We start from the raw sequence: 21651 nt of genomic DNA on the forward strand, positions 1-21651 counted from the left end.
TGTTCCCCTTTCTCCACATCCTGTCCAGCATAAACTGTTGTTGGGGTTTTTTGATTTTAGCCATTCTGACAAGAGTGAGATGGAATCTCAGAATTATTTTGATTTGCGCTTCCCTAATGGTTAAGGCTGTTGAGTACTTTTTTTTTGTTGTTTTTTGTATTCTTAGGACAGGGTTTCTCTGAGGCTTTGGAGGCTGTCTTGGAGCTAGCTCGTGTAGACCAGGCTGGTCTCGAACTCACAGAGGTCCACTTACCTCTGCCTCCTGAGAGCTGGGATTAAAGGCGTGCGCCACCACCTCCCGGGCTGTTGAGCACTTTCTTAAGTCTCTCAGCCATTTTAGACTCCTATTGAGAATTCTCTATTTAGTTCTGTGCCCTACTTTTTAATTGGATCCTTTGGTGTTTTGGACACTTGCTTCTTGGGTTCTTTGTAAATTTTGGAGATCAGCCCTCTGTCAGATGTGGTATTAGTGAATATCTTTCCCATTTTGTGAGCTGCCTTTTTGTCTTGTTGACTGTGTCCTTTGCCTTACAGAAGTGTCTCAGTTTCAGGAGGTCCCATTTATTAATTGTCGATCTCAGTGTCTGTGCTACTGGTGTTATGTTCAGGAAGCAGGCTCCTGTACCAATTTGTTCAAGGGTACCTCCCACTTTCTCTTCTAAGAGGTTCAGTGTGGCTGAATTTATGTTAAGGTCTTTGATCCATTTGGACTTAAGTTTTGCGCATGGTGATAGACATGGATCGATCCGCATTCTTCTACATGCCAGCATCCAGTTGTGCCAGCACCATTTGTTTTTTAGAGACAGTGTTTCTCTGTGTAGCCCTGGCTTTTCCAGAAACTCACTCTGCAGACCAGGCTGGCCTTGAACTCACAGAGATCCACCTGTTTCTGCCTCCTGAGTGCTGGGGTTAAATTTAGGTATGTACTACCACCACTAGGCAAAAAGTTTGTATTTTTGACAGGACTCAGAAATAGAAGATCTAGTGAAGACAGTTGTGGAAGTTTTCTTTGGTAAAAACTGTAGCATATTCTGCATCCTCTTATATTTCTTAGTGCATTGTTCTTTAGAGCAATGTGCTGGTGTGTATGTTGCAGGACACTTAGGGTACCTAGACACTGAATCTTGGGTACTTTGGTCCTGGGCCTCCTATGTTCTTTGTTTAAAGACTTTCAAACAGCATATGAGCAAACATCATCATCTTGAGATGTATAGAATATTTGTAGACTTTGCTAGATCATTTGGCCCCTAAAAGGAGACAAGACAGTACCTGTCAAACCACAAAATATATCTGTTCTTTTGATGATGATGATGATGATGATGATGATGATGAAGCTGAGAGCTCTCAGATTGGCATCTGCAGAACAATCCAAGCAGATTTGCACCTTTCTCTCTTCAGTTCTTCCTTTTCTATAAAGGAATGTCCCTTACTTAATAGAAGGCACACTTGACCAAAGGTCAAAATGCCCTGCTCTATATGAATATCTACATTATTCCCAGTGTTAGCTTGAAGTATGTAAACCTTCCATTCTTTCCCCAGAGCTACTTGGCCACACACTTACAGAAAATATGGCACGTTTGTCCATTTATTACTTCAGTGTATGTCTGGCAGCCAGTGCTGGCAAGGAAACAACCAGCTTCATCTTGATGAAGCTCAGAATGTACTTTAAATATGCAATTTGTCATCACTGATCCATATCTGTTTTTAATTAAATGATTGGACCTTCTTAGTGCTGGGATTAATGGTGTGTGTCACCACGCCCAGCATTTTCTACATTTTCAAATTGATGGTTCCATGCCTTGTTCAGAATTACATTCCTTAGGCCTACTCTCCCCCCCCCCCCCCGTTAAGTTTCCCTATATTTGTTTTTTGTTTTTGTTTTTTTAAGACATGGTTTTTCTGTGTGACTTTGGAACTTGTCCTGGAACTGTCTCTGTGGGTCACAGAGTTTCACCTGCCTCTGCCTACAGAGTACTTGGATTAAAGGCGTGCACCACCACTGCTCCACAAAGAGCCATTTATTCTTTAAATAAAGATAACAGTCTTTATTTTTGATTGTTGGTTTGAAATACTTTGTGTTTGTTTGTGTTGTTTAAGTGTGTCGGATGCACATGTGAGGGGGACCAGGCTCATGTGTGCCTTATTGTATGAGAGAGAATCCCCCACTTCCTGGAGGTAGGCTGATGGTCATAAATCCCAATGAGCTTTCTCTGCCCCTCACAGTGCTGGTGTCCACAGCCTGTCTGGTTTTTATGTGGGTGTTAGGATTTGAACTCAGGTCCTCATGCTTACACAGCAAGCACTCTTACTTTCTGAAACATTTTCCCATCCCCCTGGAATTAGTTTTGTTTTTGTCCACTTGGGTACTAGTTGAATTGCCAACTGAGATTTATAGTGAGATTGTGTAAAAAAAAAATTCTTACTTAGACTCTAGTATCTATTAAGGTTTTGTTTAGAGTAGCTTTGTTGGACTCAACAAGGATTATGGTTTTACTTCCCTTCTTCATAGCCTGATGATTGTCAAGAAGATGGGTTTAGGGGTGTAGCTCAGTGGTAGAACACTTGTCTACACCATCCTCACTGTTGGGATGGGGAAAAGTGTTGTAGAAAGACTAGTATTGAGATGGTGTAATACGTGAAAAACTTAAGTTGGAACTTGGTTCCACTTCTTGGGTGCTTCACTGTTGTCTTCTCCATGGTCCTTTTCTTCACTGGAGTCCCTACTTGTCTTCCTCTGTGGATTGAACTCAGGGTCTCTTCTAGGTCCCTTTCTGTTGTTATAAAACAATTTGACCAAAAACAAAGGAGGAAAGCAAAGATTTTCCTTGTATTCTCAGATCACTCTAGCGTTGAGGGAGGCAGAACAGAAACTTGAAGCAAAACCATAAAGAAATGCTGCTTGCTGTTTCATTGGCACATGCTTAGTCATCCTTCTCGCTCAGCTCAGGACCATCTACATAGCATGGGCTGGGTCTCCTATATCAAGACAATAGTCACCCATAAACATGCCTACAGGCCAATCTGATCTAGGCAATTTTATCAGTCAAGTTGCTGTCTTTAAGATTGTTTTAGGCTGTGTAAAGTTGACAATTCAGATAAACCAGAACTGGGCCTCATTCATGCTAAGTTTTACATGGTCTACCACTGATCTGCACCCTTAAGCTTATCTCCTCCACCCAAACACACAATCCATTTCTTTCTTTCTTTGAATATAAAGCACCATCAAAAGAATGAATCCAACAACAAAGACAATCCAGAAGGACAGCTACCATTTTTCTTCACATAGACTAGAACTTGTAGATTTGATTGAAACCTCCTCCCTTTCCTTTCTTTAGACATTTTTTGCTTTAGAGCTCAAGCTAGCCTCTAACTTATCCTTCTGCCTCAGCCTCTTAAGTGCTGAGGTTACAGATGTATGCCTGGGAGAATTTGTGTTTCTATGCTGGGAAATGTTGTGGGGTGAAGTCAGATTTTTTGTCTTTTTAAATTTCCTTCCAGGCAGGTATAAGTTATCATTGAGTTTTACCATTTTAGTGAGATGTTGGATTTGACTGCATTAGGTACTGTCAGCCAGCTCCTACCCATAGTATGGACTCCTAGAAATGATTAGTGTTAGAAACCACACTTTAAATAGCCAGAGGCTGATTCTGTTGATTTCTCCAGAGACTTGGAGAGAATGCTCTCATTTCAGAACTACATTAGATTTTATATACACACTACTTGCTCTTTTGCTTATAAGTTCTTCAGTATGAGTTAGATAGTCACAATTCCTTTCCCCAAGTGTAGTAAGACTTTTCCTTTGATAACATGGTCTATAAGATTCTGCAGTAGCAGCTCATATGAATAATTATGCCTGTGTAGACAGTAGATACATTTGGAAAAGGAAGCTGTTTCACAAAGACTGCTTTAAAAATGAAGCTGAGTTGGGAGAAACCCTGACTCGTAAAACCCCCCCCCCCCCAAAAAAAAAATGAAGCCGAGTTGGAAGAGGTCTCTGCGATTGGGAGGCAGAGATGGGCTGATTTCTGAGAGTTCAAGGCTGTCTGGGTCTCTAATAGTTTCAGTACATCCTTCATGGTGAGTTCTTGTCTTAAAACAACAGAAGACAATGGAGAGATGGCTCAATGGTTAAGGACAATTGTTGTCCTTTTAGAGGACCCAGGTTTGCTTCCTGGCATCTACATGGTAGCTCACAAACATCTGTAACTCCAGTTCCAAGGAATTCAATGCCCTCTTCTTGCCTCAGAAGGCATGCACATGGTGCATACCCGTACATACATATTTTTTTAAGCTGAGAAGTCTCAGCAAATTTTGTTGTTTTAAAAAGGCTTATATCATTCAAGGAAATGTTATTTGGCAAGAGTAGAGTTTTTTTTTTTTTTTTTAAACAACTGAGGGATAAATTCAGGAATTACAAAGCCAGATTTGACCTTGAGTTAGTGGTTCTTCTTTATCTTGTTATTTTAGGAGCCTTGAATTTTTCAAAGTATCTAACCCATCCTGTAGGCTTCTGACCACAGCTAAATTAACTATGTACTTACATTCTCAGATTCTTTTTTTTTTTTTTGGTTTTTACGAGACAGGGTTTCTCTGTATTGTTTTGGAGGCTGTTGGTCCAGCCTGGCCTCGAACTCACAGAGATCCACCTGCCTCTGCCTCCCGAGTGCTGGGATTAAAGGTGTGCGCCACCACCGCCCGGCTATTCTCAGATTCTTTTTTTTTTTTAAAAGATTTATTTATTTATTATGAATACAACATCCTGCCTCCATGTGTGTCTGCACGCCAGAAGAGGGCACCAGAACTCATTATGGATGGTTGTGAGCCACCATGTGGTTGCTGGGAATTGAACTCAGGACCTCTGGAAGAGCAGTTGGTGCTCTTAACCTCTGAGCCATCTCTCCAGCCCTATTGTCAGATTCTTGAAGCAGTGTCTTATTTCTGTCTAGTATGGGCATGTATGTCCTGGCTTCTGGGGAGAATCATCTGTGAGAACTCAGGTTCCTTTTTCTTTAGAAATAAGCCAAGGGCCTCCAAAGCCACAGAGAAACCCTGTCTTGAAAAACAAAACGAGAGAGAGAAGGGGGGGAGGACAGAGAGAGAGAGAGAGGAAGGAGAGAGAGGAGAGAAATAAGAGAAATAAGCCAAGGATATAGCTTCTTGGTAAGCTCATGCTTAGCATACTTACTCAAGAGCTTGGATTGGTTCCATATACTACCAAAAGAACTTCTAAGCTGAAAAACAGTAACTTTAACATAAACAAACACTCATGTGGTAACCTAAAGAAAGATTAAAGGGGTGAATTATTTCCTTTTTAGAGACATGCTTACTGCAGATAGTAATGATTTTCTCTCCTCCTAGAAAGTAATTTCTACTAATTTATCTTCCTTAAAACTAATTGAAAAGTATTTTCTCATTGAAGGCCAACTGTGATTTGAGACGGCAGATAGATGAACAGCAAAAGATGCTAGAGAAATACAAGGAGCGATTAAACAGATGTGTCACCATGAGCAAGAAGCTTCTTATAGAAAAGGTTAGTGATAATGTAGTCTGAAGTCTGTATCCTAAGGTATTTAATGTGTGTCATTGTGTAATATCTTAATTGAGCTTAATTGAGATGAAAATATTGAAATGTAGAATTTCTGAGAAATCAAATTCTGGTGATTTGACAGACACATTGCCTTGCATGAACACCAGACCAAGACTTCCCAGGTAATATACGGACATGCTTTCTGGCTGTTGATTGCGTGGAATGTGGAGTTGACAGCTCATCCCTATTGAGTTTATTTCAGGTGGTGGATGTTTCTCCCCTCCCTTCCCTTCTCTCCCTTTTTGAGATGGTATATGATTTACCAACAGTGTTTTCCTTGATAATCCTATAATTTTCAGTTTGTAAAAATTGCTAATTAAAGTGTTATTCTTTGTTTTGGTCCTTTTACCCTCAGTCAAAACAAGAAAAGATGGCATGCAGAGATAAGAGCATGCAGGACAGACTACGATTGGGCCACTTTACTACCGTCCGGCATGGAGCCTCTTTTACTGAACAGTGGACAGATGGCTATGCCTTCCAAAACCTCATCAAGTAAGTCAACTGTCAGGGTTGAATAGGGAATTTTTAAATGTATTTGGATTTTTAAAGTTTTCTTTAATTATAGTCAGTAAAGAATTGTAGCATTGGTTTAAGAGCACTGGCTGCTTTTCCAGAGGTCCTGAGTTCAATTCCAGCACCTCTGTGTGTGTGTGTGTGTGTGTGTGTGTGTGTGTGTGTGTGTGTGTGTATGTGAGCGCCAGTAATTTTGGTTGTGTATCTATATTACCTTAACTATTTATTTTGATTAGTTTCATCTAAGACTGGAAGGTGGATAGAGACATTGTGTTTTATTAGTAATATACTTATTTCCTGTACTTAGCATTGAAACTAGGGCCTCATGCTAGGCAAGCACTCTTCCACTGAGCTAAATCAACTGTATAGGTTTTCTTGTTGTTGTGTTGCTTTTTTTGTTTTTCCTTCTCGAAACAAGATTTCTCTGTGTAGCCCTAGCTGTCCTGAAATAGACCAGGCTGGCCTCAAACTCACAGAGATCCACTGCCTCTGCCTCCTGAGTGCAGGGATTAAAGGCGTACCAAACCACTGCCTGGCAAACCAACTGTATTTTTAAGCAAGACACACTGCAGCTTTTGTTCTCTGGATCACAGCTGGGACTTAGAGTGTCCTTCCCGTTTTTCTTTGTTGAGATAGATTGTTAAATATGAATTGGAAAGCATGTTACAACTTTTGAGCACTATAAGTTTGATCCCTGAAAGAAACCTGCAAATATTTATGCTATATATAATAAATATTTCATGAAAACTAACCTGAATAATAGTAGTTGTTGTTTTGTATACGAAACATCAACCTCAAACTTAGTTCAAGTGTGTTATTGCTTCGAAAATGTAGCAAATATGGGGGGAGGGTTGTTTGTTTCTGTCCTGCCCGGGCCCACAGTCATTCAGTCCCAAATAAACACACAGAGGAGAGGCTTATATTAGTTATAAACTGTTTGGCCGATGGCTCAGGCTTCTTATTGGCTAGCCGTCTCTTAATTATTAACTCATTTCTATTAAACTGTGTACCTCCATGTAGTCTTGGCTCACGAGAGAATGCCAGGACCTCTTACTGCTTCTGTGGCTACATGATATCTCTCTGGTGGTTTCTCTCCTTGTCCTCTCTCCAGAATTCTCCTCATCTGGTAGCTCCATCTATATTTCCTGCCTTGCTACTGGCCAATCAGTGTTTTATTTGTCAACCAATAAGAGAAACATATATGCAGAAGGACATCCCCCATCAGTTTGTTTGTTTGTGTTAATAAGAAGAGACTGTCAAATAACTGAAAGTAAAGCAGACTTGTGCATCATACCTGGTACCAGAGGTTCAGGGTATCACCTTCTATGTGATCTAGGCATACCTGGGTAGTTCACATGCATTAAGGCAGTTTCACCAAGTCATGCCATCCCATGGCACCTTGACCAAGAACAGCAGATTGCTGGTTCAACGTTCATGAGTCAGGTGATATTGCTACTCCTATCTCCTTTAGTAGCCGAAGCTTAGTATAATGTGCTCATAGTGAATCTCAGGTAGGATAGTTGCTCCTACTGGTCTTTGACAATGGCTGCTTCTTAGATGGTAGTCATTTTTGGCTTTGACTCAAAAAATCGGTGGGCATGTATGAGGAAATGGAATAAATTTTGTTTAAGAAAGAAATTCAGCTTTTGCTGATATCATTTTGTTGAGTAAGCAACCTAATACCTAGAAAGTTCTGAAAATTTTATATTGTACCAAAGTATAAAAGTAATGATTTTGCCCGAAGAGCAAAATGAGACTTAACCAAGATTCCAGACTCAAATTGTTCTCCCTGGGTGGTAGTACTTTTCTTTCTTTTTCATGTATTTAAGTCACATAAGTGGTAGGCTGTTTTCTGGTCTCTTGGGAAGTTGTTTTTGGCTGATACCTAGTAGTTGTAATTATTTTATTTCCTTATGTTCTGCTTCAGTAAAATTTTTCCCTTTTTCTTGCCATGTAGCTCTAGTTGGCCTAGAACTCAGGATCCTTCTACCTGAACCTCCTGAGCACTGCAATTACAGCCTTGTGCCACCACACCATTTTCACCTTGTCCAGACTTGAAATTCCTCAGCTGTAAAGACTGTGTACTCTTACTCTACAGATAGCTTATCTGTGCATAAGAAACCCCATGACTAGCCAGGTGTGGTCATTCATACCTGTGAGGCCAGCAGTCAGAAGAATTGTCAAGAGTTCTGGCTCAGCATGGGCTACATAGCTAAGAAGCCAGTTTTTTCTTTTAAGCGTTAAATTAAAAAAGGAAGAGAAAGAATAAGGAAAAGAAAAAAGAGAGAAATATGAACCTTTAATCACAGTACTTGGAGGCTGTGAAGGAGGAGAATTGCTCTATCTATGGCAATACATTGTCCAAAAAGAAAGAAATGTAAACTGGAACTAGAACTTGCTCTGTAGACCAGACTGGTCTCAGACTCACAGAGATCCATCTGCCTCCAACTCCCATGTCCTGGGATTAAAGGCGTGCCCCACCACTGCCCAGCCTGAAAATTTGTTTTTTCAACTACATTGCCTTCTAGTTATTTATCATCTAGTTGGGTCAAGAATGCACTTTGCTATTGACGGTGCTAGTGTTCAAAATATCAAACTTTGTGGTTTAAAATGGCAGTGGGTCCAAGATCTAATCACAAAGTGACTTTGTGGAGCCCATTCTATATGGAGAGAGATGGGGGAGGGGAAAGGACCTTGGTCCTGCCTCAACTAGATGATGGGACAGACTTAGTAGACTTCCTAGGGGAGGCCTTACTCTCTCCGAGGAACAGATGGGATTGAGGTGGGGGAGTGAAGGGAGTGGGAGGAGAGGGAACTGGGATTGGAATGTAAAAAATAAATAAAATCTTGAGAGGGAGAGGGAGAGGGAGAGGGAGAGGGAGAGGGAGAGGGAGAGGGAGAGGGAGAGGGAGAGGGAGAGGGAGGGAGGGAGGGAGGGAGGGAGGGAGGGAGGGAGGGAGGGAGGGAGGGAGGGAGGGAGGGAGGGAGGGAGGGAGGGAGGGAGGGAGGGAGAGAGAGAGAGAGAGAGAGAGAGAGAGAGAGAGAGAGAGAGAGAGAGAGAGAGAGAGAGAGAGAGAGATTTGTTTTCTCACAATTCAGGAGGCAAGAAACTCTGAAATCTAGATGTAGCAGGGCTCCAGAGCAGTTATCCTTGACCTCTCCCAGGTTTAGGTGTCCAGGACTGTGGTTTGTAATTTACAGTTTTAAATTCTAACTGTCATCACATGGTAAACTCCTGATGTGGCTCTGTTTGCTTTCCTCCTATAAGGGCATCAGTCATTGGATTTAAGGCTCATTATGTCAGCATGACTTTTTAACTAAAGCAGTGACCCTATTTCCAGATAAGGTATTATTCTGTAGTTATTCTAGTGATAGGGCATATTTGTTACTTTTCTCATTCCTGTGACCAAATACTTAGTAAGTTGCAACTTGAAGAAGGACATATTTATTGTTAATTCCCTGTTGAGAGGGTATATTATTCATGCTGGTAGGGAAGGCATGGCCAATGAAGCAGCTGGGATCATGACAGAGGCTCAAGCGCCCCCCACACACACACATGGGGTAGGGGTAGTGTGAATATATTAGTGGAGGAGATGAATACATTAAAAATAGTTGATATAGGACTGGAGAGATGGCTCAGTGGTTAAGAGCACTAGCTGCTCTCCCAGAGGACTCAGGTTCAGTGCCTAGCATCCACATAGCAACTCACAACTGTCTGTAATTCCAGTTCCAGGGGATCTGACACCCTACACCAATGCACATAAAATAAACATTTTAAAAAAATAGTTGGTAACATACAATTCCTATTATAAACACATTACAATTTTTTGAGGGTTTTGTACTCGCAAAGTAAATCTAAATGAGGACATTGTTTTTTTTTTAAAGATTTATTTACTTATTATGAATACAACATCCTGCCTCCATGTATGTCTGCACATACCAGAAGAGGGCACCAGATCTCATTACAGATGGTTGTGAGCCACCATGTTGTAGCTGGGACTTGAACTCAGGACCTCTGGAAAAGCAGTCAGTGCTCTTAATCTCTGAGCCATCTCTCCAGCCCGAAAACATTGTTTAAATGACCTTATTATTCATATACACAATTGAACAATTTCAAGAACACCCAATGGTGATAGCAGAATTTGACACTGATTTTTGGTATATCTGCTTTCATGCCTAGGCAAGAGTTCTCAGAATATGTAGTCTATAATTTCTCCAAATATGCTTTGGAATTTGTATACCCTGTGTTTTATAGTATATGTATGTATAGACTTTCAGATAAATATGTGCTCATAAGCCCCTTTTGTTGAGTCTGAAGAGATTAAATGTATGTACTTATAATACTGTATTCTTTAAAGGCATAATGTACTGCACTGAGCCACTCTGCTGTATAGTTTCAGCATTATGTTGTATGGTGATTGTCAGCGCTGAGGCACAGCACTCAGGGCTTCTGAGAGGGTGGTCATTTCACACCACCCTTTCCTAATTAAATGCCGATTTATTTTCTTAGCTACTAAGAGGAAATCTGAAGGTTCTTCCTTTCAAGTTTATAAGATCCTAACAGATACTTATCTACTTTCCCTCACCTTTAAGTCGTAACTAGTACTCATTCCAAAAACACTCTCCCTGACTGGCTCTTACACTCTGAAGGCTAACTACAGACCTTTTGTCCATGAAGTTGTCAGACATGCAGGTGAAAGTTGTTTGTATTCATTCCACAACAATGACAACTAAATTATTTACTTTTTCTGTGCCATATCTTTTATATTTCTAGGCAACAAGAAAGGATAAATTCACAGAGAGAAGAGATAGAAAGACAACGGAAAATGTTAGCAAAACGGAAACCCCCTGCCATGGGTCAGGCTCCTCCAGCAACCAATGAACAGAAACAACGGAAAAGCAAGACCAATGGAGCTGAAAATGAGACGTATGTTTTTTTGGGGGGGAGAGGGGGTGGTTTCGAGACAGGGTTTCTCTGTGGCTTTGAAGGCTGTCCTGGAACTAGCTCTTGTAGACCCGGCTGGTCTCGAACACACAAGAGATCCATCTGCCTCTGCCTCCCGAGTTCTGGGATTAAAGGTATGCACCACCACTGCCCAGCGAAACGTATATTCGTGATGAAGTAAATGAAATGCATCTTACCCCTGATGCCTTGTTGAATGCCCTGGAAACACCTATAATTTAAGGAGGTCCCCTAGAATTTGAAGATTTATTTTTCTACACATGTTAATGGATTCTTTCACCTCATATTAAAAAGCTATATAAAATATATTAGTTGATTTTCTTAGCCATGCTTTTCATTCAGAAAGTGAGAAATGAGAGAGAAAAGTACTGTTACTTATGGACAGCATATATTTTATTTTGCGTGTTCATAATAAATATATCATTAATTATTTTTGCTTATGTGTAGCTCTAAATTGGTATCATTTTTTGGAAATTGGTATTATCTTATGGAGATTATCTGACTAATATTTTAAAATGCTCTTTACTGGTTAAAAGAGTACTTAGGAGTAAGCCAAGAGGGACTGGAGATGACTCCGTGCTGAGTACTGGCTGCTCTTGTACAGGACCAAGGTTCAATTCCCATCTCCTACATGGCCGCTAACTACTGTCTATAACTCCAGTTCCAGGAGATCTGATGTCTTCTTCTTACTTCCAAGCACACCAGGCATGTACATGTTGTATAGACATACATGTAGTTAAAATACTCATACATATAAATTTAAAAAAAAAGTAAGCCAAGAATAAAGTAGCTGTTATTTTAGGAAGAGAATATTTCATGATAAGACAATTCTTGGCCTTATAAGCATTCCTCACCCCCTTACCCCCACATCCCCACACCCCATTCTGGAAACCTAAAAAACCACTAGTACAACAGTTCTCAACCTGTGGGTCTTGACCCCTTTGGAGGTCAAATGACCTATTCACAAAACACAGATATTTATGTTACGATTCATATACAGTTATGAAGTAGCAACAAAAATAATTTTATAGTTGGAAGTACCACAACATGAAGAACTATACTAAAGGACTGCAGCATTAGGAAGGTTGGGAACTACTGCTCTAGTATCTTGAAGTATGGTCATCTTTTTTCTGTCAGTCGACAATTATTACATAGCCATCCTATACTGGAGTGTAGAAAATCCTGGACCTAATTCTCTCCATTCTTTCTTTCCTTTGTGTTTAATAGAAAGTATGTTTCTTATCTGGAATTAGTACGACAGACACAGACAATTATATAACTTTCTAAGAAGTGTTTTATCTTTTTAATATTTGTCAGTACTCAGAAACACATTATCCTATAATCTCTAAGTATGCTGCTTCCATTACAGCTGTATTAATAGTTCAGGAACTGTATCTTCTTCTTTTTCAATGAGAAAGATGCTTAACCAGCTCTCATCCCATGTTAGGAAATCTGCCTTTGACATATACAGAGCTTGACGGAAGCAGCCCCGGTCTTATGTGTTCATAGTTTATATAGCAGAGAGGAGCATCTGAATAAGCCAAAATTCACATTAAGTATAGTGGTAAAAGTGCCACAGTAAACTAAGTTTGAGAAGCACTTGTTCCTATAGCAGAATATTTTAAAACTGGAATACTTTCTATCAAAAGTCCAGGCTTTAGGTTTAAATCTTCTTTTAAAAACCCAAGTCATTGTTTCCTGCCCTCCAGTATTACTTGAAAATTACTTAATGCTGGTGCCTGAAACCATTGGCTTAAGAATGATAAAAAGGTATGGAGTGTGGGCACATGCATGCCACGAATACACACCACAGAACAATAATTAGAATTTAATCTAGACCAGTAGTGTGTTCATGAGTGGTTACCATCTGGAGTCTTGTGTAAAATCCAAGCTGGAAGGCTCTCAGTCCACTTTGTAATTAGAGTGTCTGTGACTTGGCTCTTTCCTCTGACCAGAAGCCAAAATCAGGCCTCTAGAGTGAATCACGTTATCCCTTCTGTTACAGGCATGGAGAATTCTTAGATGTCCCCTGCCTCCCTCCATCCCTCCCTCTCTCCCTCCATCCCTCCCTTCCCCCCTTTTTCACTTGAGTGAAATGGAGTACTAGATACAGATATTTCTGCAGCTGTGGACTAATTGCAGTAGCCCTAAAAATGTGTTATTACTTTTTTACTCTTGTAGTTGAATCTCAGAGGTTCTGTTTTTTTTATGCTAGAATGTTAGCTGTGTCCTCTTTGTCCTGATAATTTAGTATGCATATAAATAGTGATAATTAAGCCTTTGAAGTAGATGAATATGAGGGAGGTAGAAATGGAGAAAATTCACTTTTTTTTAATTCTTAGGATACAGGATATATGTTTGGAGTAGGTGGAACTAACAATGAGTGCTTGTCCATCAAGTCAGTCTTTTCTTTGTTCTTTTTACATTCTCATTAAATAGTTAAAACATTTTCTTAGGTATTTTGACTTATGTAATATGTCACTAAATATTTCGTAAGTATTATAAAAATATGGTTCATGTGTTTTTCTTTCCTCAAATTAAACTTATGGGTTTTGGGTCTTCTTAACATCTCATCTGAAATTGCTAGTTTCATTTTGGTTGGAGGTCTTTAAAATAACCTGGCTTTTAGTCATATTAAACATAAAAACCACATTTGCCTTAGTGGCATACTTTGCGTATTTCTGTTCAAATAAGCATGTTATTCCTTCACATAACATACTGAAATTGCTACCATTTTTTTCAGGTTAACCTTAGCAGAATACCATGAACAAGAGGAAATCTTCAAACTCAGATTAGGTCATCTTAAGAAAGTAAGTATTATGGGAAAGTTTTTCAAGAGATGTAATTTCCACTTTACATTTGATACAGAAATGATTTGGACAAATATAATCAATCGTAGCTTTGCATTCTGCAGGAATCCTGCATTGCTGCTGTCATGTTCATGCCTTGTAGTATCGTAGGAATTTTATTTGCAAGTCAATGCAAGCCACTAAGTGAGAGTATGTTTTACCCCAGTTACCTGTCTGTAGAAAATGTGTCAAATTTATGGAGCTACCCAAGTGACTTAAAGCATAAATATACAGGACTAATATGTCTGAAATTGATGGTAGGACTCCTGTGTTAGTTTGAGTATATTGGCAGCTCTTTTTTTGTTTGTTTGTTTGTTTGTTTGTTTTTTGAGACAGGGTTTCTCTGTAGCTTTGCAGCCTGTCCTGGAACTCTCTGTCAACCAGGCTGGCCTCAAACTCACAGAGATCCACCTTCCATCCATATTCTAACCCCTAAAAGAATTTTCTGGTGATAGTCATTGAGATATTGAGATATCTTTTTATTGAGGATCTGTTTTTGATTTTTTTTTTTTTTTCCTTTGAGGCAGTCTTGTTACATAGTCCAGCCTTGAACTCAGGATCCTCCTGTCTCAACTTTCTAAATAGTGGGATTATAGGAGTGTGGCAGTGTACCTTGCTTATCATTTCCATGTGTGTGATTTGAAGTGAGTTTTGTTGTTGCCTTAGGGTGCTTGCCTTGTGTGTGGGGGGGGGTGGGCTCAAGTGTGCATGAACCCAAGGTTAAGGATGCTAGACAAGTAAGTGCTTTACCATAGACTTAACATCTCTAGAATGCAGCTAATTAAAGCTCTTACATTGAGCAGCCTAGGTGGTAGAGAAACAGCTTAGTTGTTAAGAGAGCTTGCTGCTCATTTAGAGGACCCCCAGCTTGGTTCTCAGCATGCCTGGCTGCTCATACTGTCTGTAACTTCAATTCCAAAGATATGACATCCTCTTCTGTCCTCTGCATAATTTGGCGTGTGCATAGAGAGAAACATGTGCACGTAAATAAGAAACGAAAGCTTAAAAAATTTCAGCAGTCCATACATTCCTGGTGGATGCTGTTTATGATGCAGGTGGTTAATAAACATCTAATAAGTTGTTACTGGTGTTGGATTTTGTGTGACATTAGTTTTTTATAACACGCACGCACACACACACGATTTCTTAGATGTTCAATTAGTGGAATTTATGGTATGAAGTGTAATAATATATACCAAAAGTAGAGAATCAGATAACAAACCAGGATTTTGTAAGGTTTTTGCAAAGCTTGTATGTATGTGCATAAAATATTCTTGGAAAGTTACCAGTTGTTACATCTGTTTGTTTTTTACAAGTGAAATAGATGTCATTATTTTTTAAATGGAAAGGTAAAGTTTCCTTTTTTTTTCCCCCTCCCCCTTTTTAGGAAGAAGCAGAAATCCAGGCAGAGCTGGAAAGGCTAGAAAGAGTTAGAAATCTACATATCAGGGAATTAAAAAGGATACATAATGAAGATAATTCACAGTAAGCAACTGGGGTATAATGGGCTGGAGATTGCTGAAAATTTTATGACGTGTCTAGAACAATATTTTCCCTTATAAATTTATCAAATGAATCTAATGTATACGTAGTTCCTTTTTAGGGTATAATTTTATGAACAAAGTTATGATCTTTGTATTAAAAAGTAAGTTTATATATGTATAGTATTTTATATAAATAGAGTTTACATAGTATAGTTTGGCACCTGTAAGTATGGATGGGGTATGGCATATAGATATAGCCAAGGAACCTTGAGAGTTGGAAGCATTGGCCACAGTGGTGCTGTAGAAAGATAAGATCACATCCATTTTCTGAGTAAGTAAAATTTGTACGACTCTTAAATTTACCACATTAATTATAGATTCACACTCATCTTTGTTTATAAGGTATGTTTATGACTAAAATTCAGGAAAAGTAGCTTGCAAGTGGGAAATGGCTTTTTATCACTGATTACATCTTTTCTTGTGTATTGTTAAGGCTGTAACATTTCTTTCATGTAGCTACAGCTTGAATATTTTTGTTTTTTCACCATGTGAACCATGACCATTATTCTGTCAAGTGGGAGTTACCAGCACTTACCATTTTCTGTGACCTTTATGTATTAGGAAGTAATGAATCTAAGTGCCCTTTGATCTCATATTTAGTTCTCATGGCAACCCCATAATCTCACATATATCCATCAATCAGGAAACAAGTTAGAGAAATGAAGTCAATGACTAGAAGCCCAAATGAAGAGTCACATTTAGATCTACCTAATTAAACTTCCATGACATACTATCTTTCCCCCACAGGCACACTGCTTTCTTAACTTCAAAAGTAAAGGAATTTCAGGACGAGTAGGGAGACTTTAAGATTTTTTTTTTAAAGTACTGAGGTTGAAATATAAGTTTGAAGTTTGCCTCATGCAAACTAGGCATGCAGTCTTCTACAAGCTACAGCCCTAGCTGTCTGTATACTCCCAGTTTTGAGATAGTGTCTCACTATATAGCCCTGGCTGGCCTTGAGCTTTCTTGCATTTTCCCTCTGCCTCCAGAGCACTGGGATTATAGTGCATGCGCTACAGAAGAATCTTTCTTGGGAATACACTGTATCCTAGACTTAGATTTACCATAGACTTATCTAAAGAGGGAAAAATGAGTTGGATTGGTTGGAACAAATCTATACGTATTCCAAGCACTTGGAAAGCTAAAGCCAGAGTATACTGAGATCCTGTCTCAAAAGGCAGGCCATGATGGTGCATACTTGTTACTCCAATGCTCAGCAGGCTGAGGCAGGAGGATTGAAAGTTCTAGGTCAGAGTATTCCCTGTCTCCAAACACTCAGTTAGCTGGGTATAGTGGTACACAACTTTAATCCCAGCATTTGCGAGCTAGAGGCAAGTGGATCTCTGAGTTCGAAGCCAGCTTGGTTTACATAGTGAGTTCCAGGCCAACTAGGGCTACATAGTAAGACCTGTCTCAAATGGAGGGGCTGGGGTAAATTCACATAAAACACATGAAATATTGTACTTTTTAAAGACAATATAAAAATATCCTGGAGCTTTATATAGTTTTTAAATGGTGAGAAAAAGGAAAGAGATCAAAAACAGCCCCAAGTTTAGATGTGACTCCTGAGACTAGACCCAGTATCAGGCTATAATAGCTGTTACTGTTTATTATAATTGTGCTGAACTCTATAACTTTGTGCTCATAGTTTACTCTATTGGTACCAGTTGTCAAACTCTGAGCAGTGGCTTTAGAAATGAAGCATTTATTGTTGGAGAAACTATAGAATTGTTGGACTACGCAAGACTATAGTCTTTGACCTCAGAATGTTACAAATTCCGTTTCCACAGATTTAAGGATCATCCAACGCTAAATGACAGATACTTGTTGTTACATCTTTTGGGTAGAGGAGGTTTCAGTGAAGTTTACAAGGTAAGTAGAAACAACTGGGTACAAAGAGGGAGAAATTCTGATTTGTGAGGTAGGAGCTCCCTCTATAGCCCAGGCCGGCTTGTAACTCATGTAGCTCTAACATTCACAGCAATTCTCCTGCCTCAGCTTCCTGAGTATTGTGATTCTAGGTATGGACTACCATGACTGCTCTTTATTGTTATTAAGCTAGAAAAATTAGATATCTTTAGAATTTTTTTGTAATTTTATTTGTGTGTGTGTAGACATGTGTAGATGTTTGTAGAGTTCAGAGGACTACATGAGTAGATTCTCTCCTTCCACCTTGAGTCCCCAAGACTGAACTCAGGTTGTCAGGATGGGTAGTAAGTACCCACTGGGTCATCTTGCTGGCCTCAAATTGATTATTTGGAATCTGGCTTTCTGATTTAGGGAAGTCTCATCCAGCTCTGGATTTTTAAAAGGCTTTCTTCACTTAGTGCTTCCTCAGGGCCAGCCTGTTACAAGGAGGGAAGGCAGCCAGTTTTCAGTACTCTACAGCTTCATATCATGTTCACCAACAATTTTCTACATACTTTTTGCATCTGATTATAAATGTAAAATTGATTTGTTATGTGATCTTCCAATGTCTAGCTGTGAAATCTGTTTTCTAAGGTACAGAGATGTGGCCTCTGCTGTTGTGATTTCTGTTTATTTATTCATAAATTTATATGTAAGAAGTCTTCTGAGTAAAACAAATGCCTTTGTTTCAAGTAGGAGCAATAAAACCTAGCACTTGTGTTTTCTCCTCTTTGTACAGTCCTGGGTCTTCAGCCTAGGGCCTCAGATGTGTTTGGCAAGCATTCTGTTACTGGGTTATATTCCAGACGGTTTTCCCTTTTTCAAAACGTTAACTTTTTGTTTAAATTTTTTTCCTTTATTTAAAAATATATTTATTTTTATTTTATGTGTATGAGCACTTTGCCTATAAGTTTGTACATAATGTGTGCAATACCAGTGGAGGTCAGAAGAAGGTGTCAGATCCCTGGGACTGAAGTTATAGATGGTTATGAGCTACCATATGGGTGTGGAAATCAAACGTGGGTCCTTTGTAAGAGAAGTCAGCAGTCCTAGCCAATGAGCCACCACTCCAGCATCTTAGATATTAATTTTTATTAGTTTTTAGAGCCAAGATTAGCCTAGAAATTGTAGTTTTCCTACATTGGCCTCCTGGGTGTTGAGATTACAGGTGTGTATGCTGGGACCAGCCTAAATGTTAGGTTTTTATTGTGATGATATATGTATAAAATTTACATTTTTAACTTTGTTTTTTTAAGAAAACTCTGTGTAACAGTCCTGGCTGTCCTGGAACTCACTTTGTAGACCAGGCTGGCCTCAAACTCACAGAGATTGCCTACTTCTGCCTCCCAAGTGCTGCGATTAAAGGCATGGTTTACCACAGCCCACCCCCCTTTTTAGCATTTTTTTAAAATCTTGTTTTTAAGACATTTTCACACTTTAGCCCAGGCTGGCTCTAAACTCACAGTGTAATTCAGGGTGGCCCCAACTTCCAAGTACTGCTTTAATCATTTGTAAGTATATACATCAGTGGCATTAAGTACGTTCACAAATAGTGTGTACCTGTTACCACTGGGTACCATGGCTATACCTTTGGACCAGTGCTGGTTTGATTTTTCAGTCCGTTAGTCATACTTTTAAAGTCTGTGCTGGTAAATCTGACTGATAGACTTGTGACCACCTTTTGTTTGCTTGTAACATAGTTGAGCTTTGATGATATAGTTGTCGTAGCTTCTTAGAAAGGGTTGTGAGCAGGGAGGGCATAGTTAGCTTGTTGAAGATTTTATATACCCAACTTAGGCAAATCACCCGTGTGGTAACATTTTGCAAGAAAACATTTGTCTTTTTTTCTTTTGAAATCAAACATTTAAAAACAGTAGTTAACCACTATAAAATAGACTGCAGTGCCTTGACCAGTGCCTGTTACTAGACCTGAAGCTTTTCCATCCTTGTCAAGGGGCCGTGCTAACCTCTCCTTTCATAAACACTATTCCTCTTATAGATGAGTTCTGTTCAGATTTTTCTACCCTTTTTGTTAAGTATAATACTCTCACATACTAAGTTTTTAATATCTCGAAGTGGTTTTTAGAGGAAAGCCTTGATGATATATTCCTTAGAGTGTGAGAAAAGTACATTTGTTTCATTGCTGTGAAACAGTTTTTGTTATGTTTCGTTTTTTTTAATACTATATACTTGATTTCGATATAGCCTGAATGACAAGTCCCTTGTTTGATAAACAGCACCCTGGTTGGGATATTGCTTTCCTAGAGAAGCATTGGGAAACCTGTAGAACAGTGATCGCCTCTGTTTGCCTGTGTCTGTGTGTGCATTTGTGGGAACTTATAGAAAGCGTTGCTTGCCCAATGCTAGGCCTGTATGCTACTTTGTTTTTACTTGGTACATAGCTGTGGCACCAAATTTAAGGTTGGAATTTTTGGTTTTGTTTAGTTTCGGTTTCTATTTTAGTAAACACAACATACTGCGTTGTTGGCTACTTTGTAAATGGTCATACCAATGATCATATCCAGCTGGGTTGTTTTCTATAGGAAGCAATCAGTGTGTGTTCCAGGATCTCAAAAGTAGGGAGACAATGTTGACACATGTGAGCTCCCCAGGCTGGTGGAGGGTGAGAGACACTTGGTGAGAAAAGTCATAGATGAGAAGGGATGATGTCCAGAGTGAGCATTGTTGGGAGGAAGTGTAAGGGCATGGCTTGGCTTTCTGCTTGTGGTGTTTGCTTGAATTTGTCTTCTAAATCCCACGGTGCCAGTGTGTCTGGAGACTTCTGAATTATCTAATCACAAGTTTCAAGAAGATGGTTGCAACACTGGAGCAAACATGCTATGTCATTTGCTGCAGCTTTCATTTAATAATGTAGTTTGGACTTTGTGTGTTGATTTGTTAAATAGAAGCTTCAAGTGAATTCCCTGTGAATTCTTGTTAGTATTTATGTAAATATAATTTCTTCCTTTTTTTAATAGGCATTTGATCTAACAGAGCAAAGATATGTAGCTGTGAAAATTCACCAGTTAAATAAAAACTGGAGAGATGAGAAAAAGGAGAATTACCACAAGTAAGTGATGCTGAAATGTTTTTTTTCCCCCACACACATTGATGATAGCTATGGTTCATGCATTGTGAAAGCTTTGGATGAACTGTTGTTGGTTTTCTTTCATCTCCCTAACTGTCCTAGCAAAAGAAATATACTCCACATCTTACCAATGAGAAAACTGTTAGAAAATGGAGACCATTAGAAACTAAATTTAAATGCAGCCATCCTTCAATCTGAAGCCTATGCTTTAAACTCCCCATCTATTGTCTCTAAAGAAAACTTCAATAAACAAGGAGGGCACCAGAAACCATTGTTTGTCTGTAGAAACTCAGTGAGAATGCCCAGTGGTCTGGGAGGAGACAGTGGGGCTAAAAGGATAGAGTCCTGGTGAGTCTCAGTTGCTCATGCTTGACTTGAGCCTGTCCGTACTGTTATTTCTTTTCCTTGACCTCTCTGTTTGCTCATCTCAAAATTCTGTGATTTTAGTGCTTCTTCCTATGGTTGCCTTCATTGAGAATGCCAGTAAAGTGGTAGTCCTCATCTATTCTTAGGATTGAGGGGTTAAAAGGGTAGTTTCCTTAGATTAAATAGTTACTGCATATGTAGCTGCAGATTTCTTTGTTCCACTAATGTCAGCTTTGCCATATTCCCTTCTGAGCTTCCAAACACTGGAGTTCATGGCTCATTTGCTTTGGAAGCTCCAGACTTAATTTGCTATTAGGTTCCCTGCTGTGCAGTTTTGTCTCCTTGTGGTAGATACAAGTATTGAATGAGACAGATTCTGTCCCTGAAAGGAGACATCAAGCCCCTTTGACAGTAACAAATGCTTCCTGTTATGGAGACAGCCTTGTTTTTTTTTTTGTTTTTTTTTGTTTTGTTTTTTGTTGTTGTGTTGTTTTGTTTTTGTTTTTCGTTATAAGACTTTGGAGAAGAAAAAATTCAGTTAACTTCTAAGTCTTAAAAGGAAAATCAAGTATTTCCTCAACAAACAGTTCTTCATGCCTGGACTGGGGTAACTCTGGCTTTAGACCTGTTGTACACCAGGAACCTGCTAAGTCTTTCTGTTCCACATTGATTGGTAGCAGAACTGAGCACTGCATCAGTGAAGCATGCTTTAAGCAGAGATAGGACAAGGGATGATATAGGCCTTGTGCACAACTCCCTATGTGCACAAGCTCACTTGACAAGCAGCTGCAGTCCAGATGTTCCTGAGGAGCCAGATACATTATTAAAAGTAC

The 21651-nt window shown here is 39.3% G+C and overlaps 1 protein-coding gene and 1 non-coding gene across 7 annotated transcripts in view; one reads left to right on the forward strand and one right to left on the reverse strand.

The window, feature by feature from the left end:
* Positions 1-21651, forward strand: part of Tlk2 (tousled like kinase 2) — a 97202-nt gene that overhangs the window by 55796 nt on the left and 19755 nt on the right. For all 6 annotated transcript variants that reach the window (XM_040749900.1, XM_040749899.1, XM_040749902.1 and 3 more), the window contains 7 exons: positions 5420-5530; positions 5943-6079; positions 10875-11027; positions 13807-13873; positions 15300-15397; positions 17247-17328; positions 20343-20434. In XM_040749900.1, coding sequence (XP_040605834.1) covers positions 5420-5530; positions 5943-6079; positions 10875-11027; positions 13807-13873; positions 15300-15397; positions 17247-17328; positions 20343-20434 — 740 coding nt within the window. The remainder of the gene's footprint in view (positions 1-5419; positions 5531-5942; positions 6080-10874; positions 11028-13806; positions 13874-15299; positions 15398-17246; positions 17329-20342; positions 20435-21651) is intronic.
* LOC121141679 lies at positions 19230-19349 on the reverse strand. The gene has a single exon (XR_005878643.1). It is a non-coding gene; the product is annotated as a U6atac minor spliceosomal RNA (small nuclear RNA).

The sequence above is a fragment of the Mesocricetus auratus genome, unplaced genomic scaffold, assembly GCF_017639785.1.
Source record: "Mesocricetus auratus isolate SY011 unplaced genomic scaffold, BCM_Maur_2.0 Super-Scaffold_100007, whole genome shotgun sequence".
In the NCBI taxonomy this organism is placed as follows: Eukaryota; Metazoa; Chordata; class Mammalia; order Rodentia; family Cricetidae; genus Mesocricetus; species Mesocricetus auratus.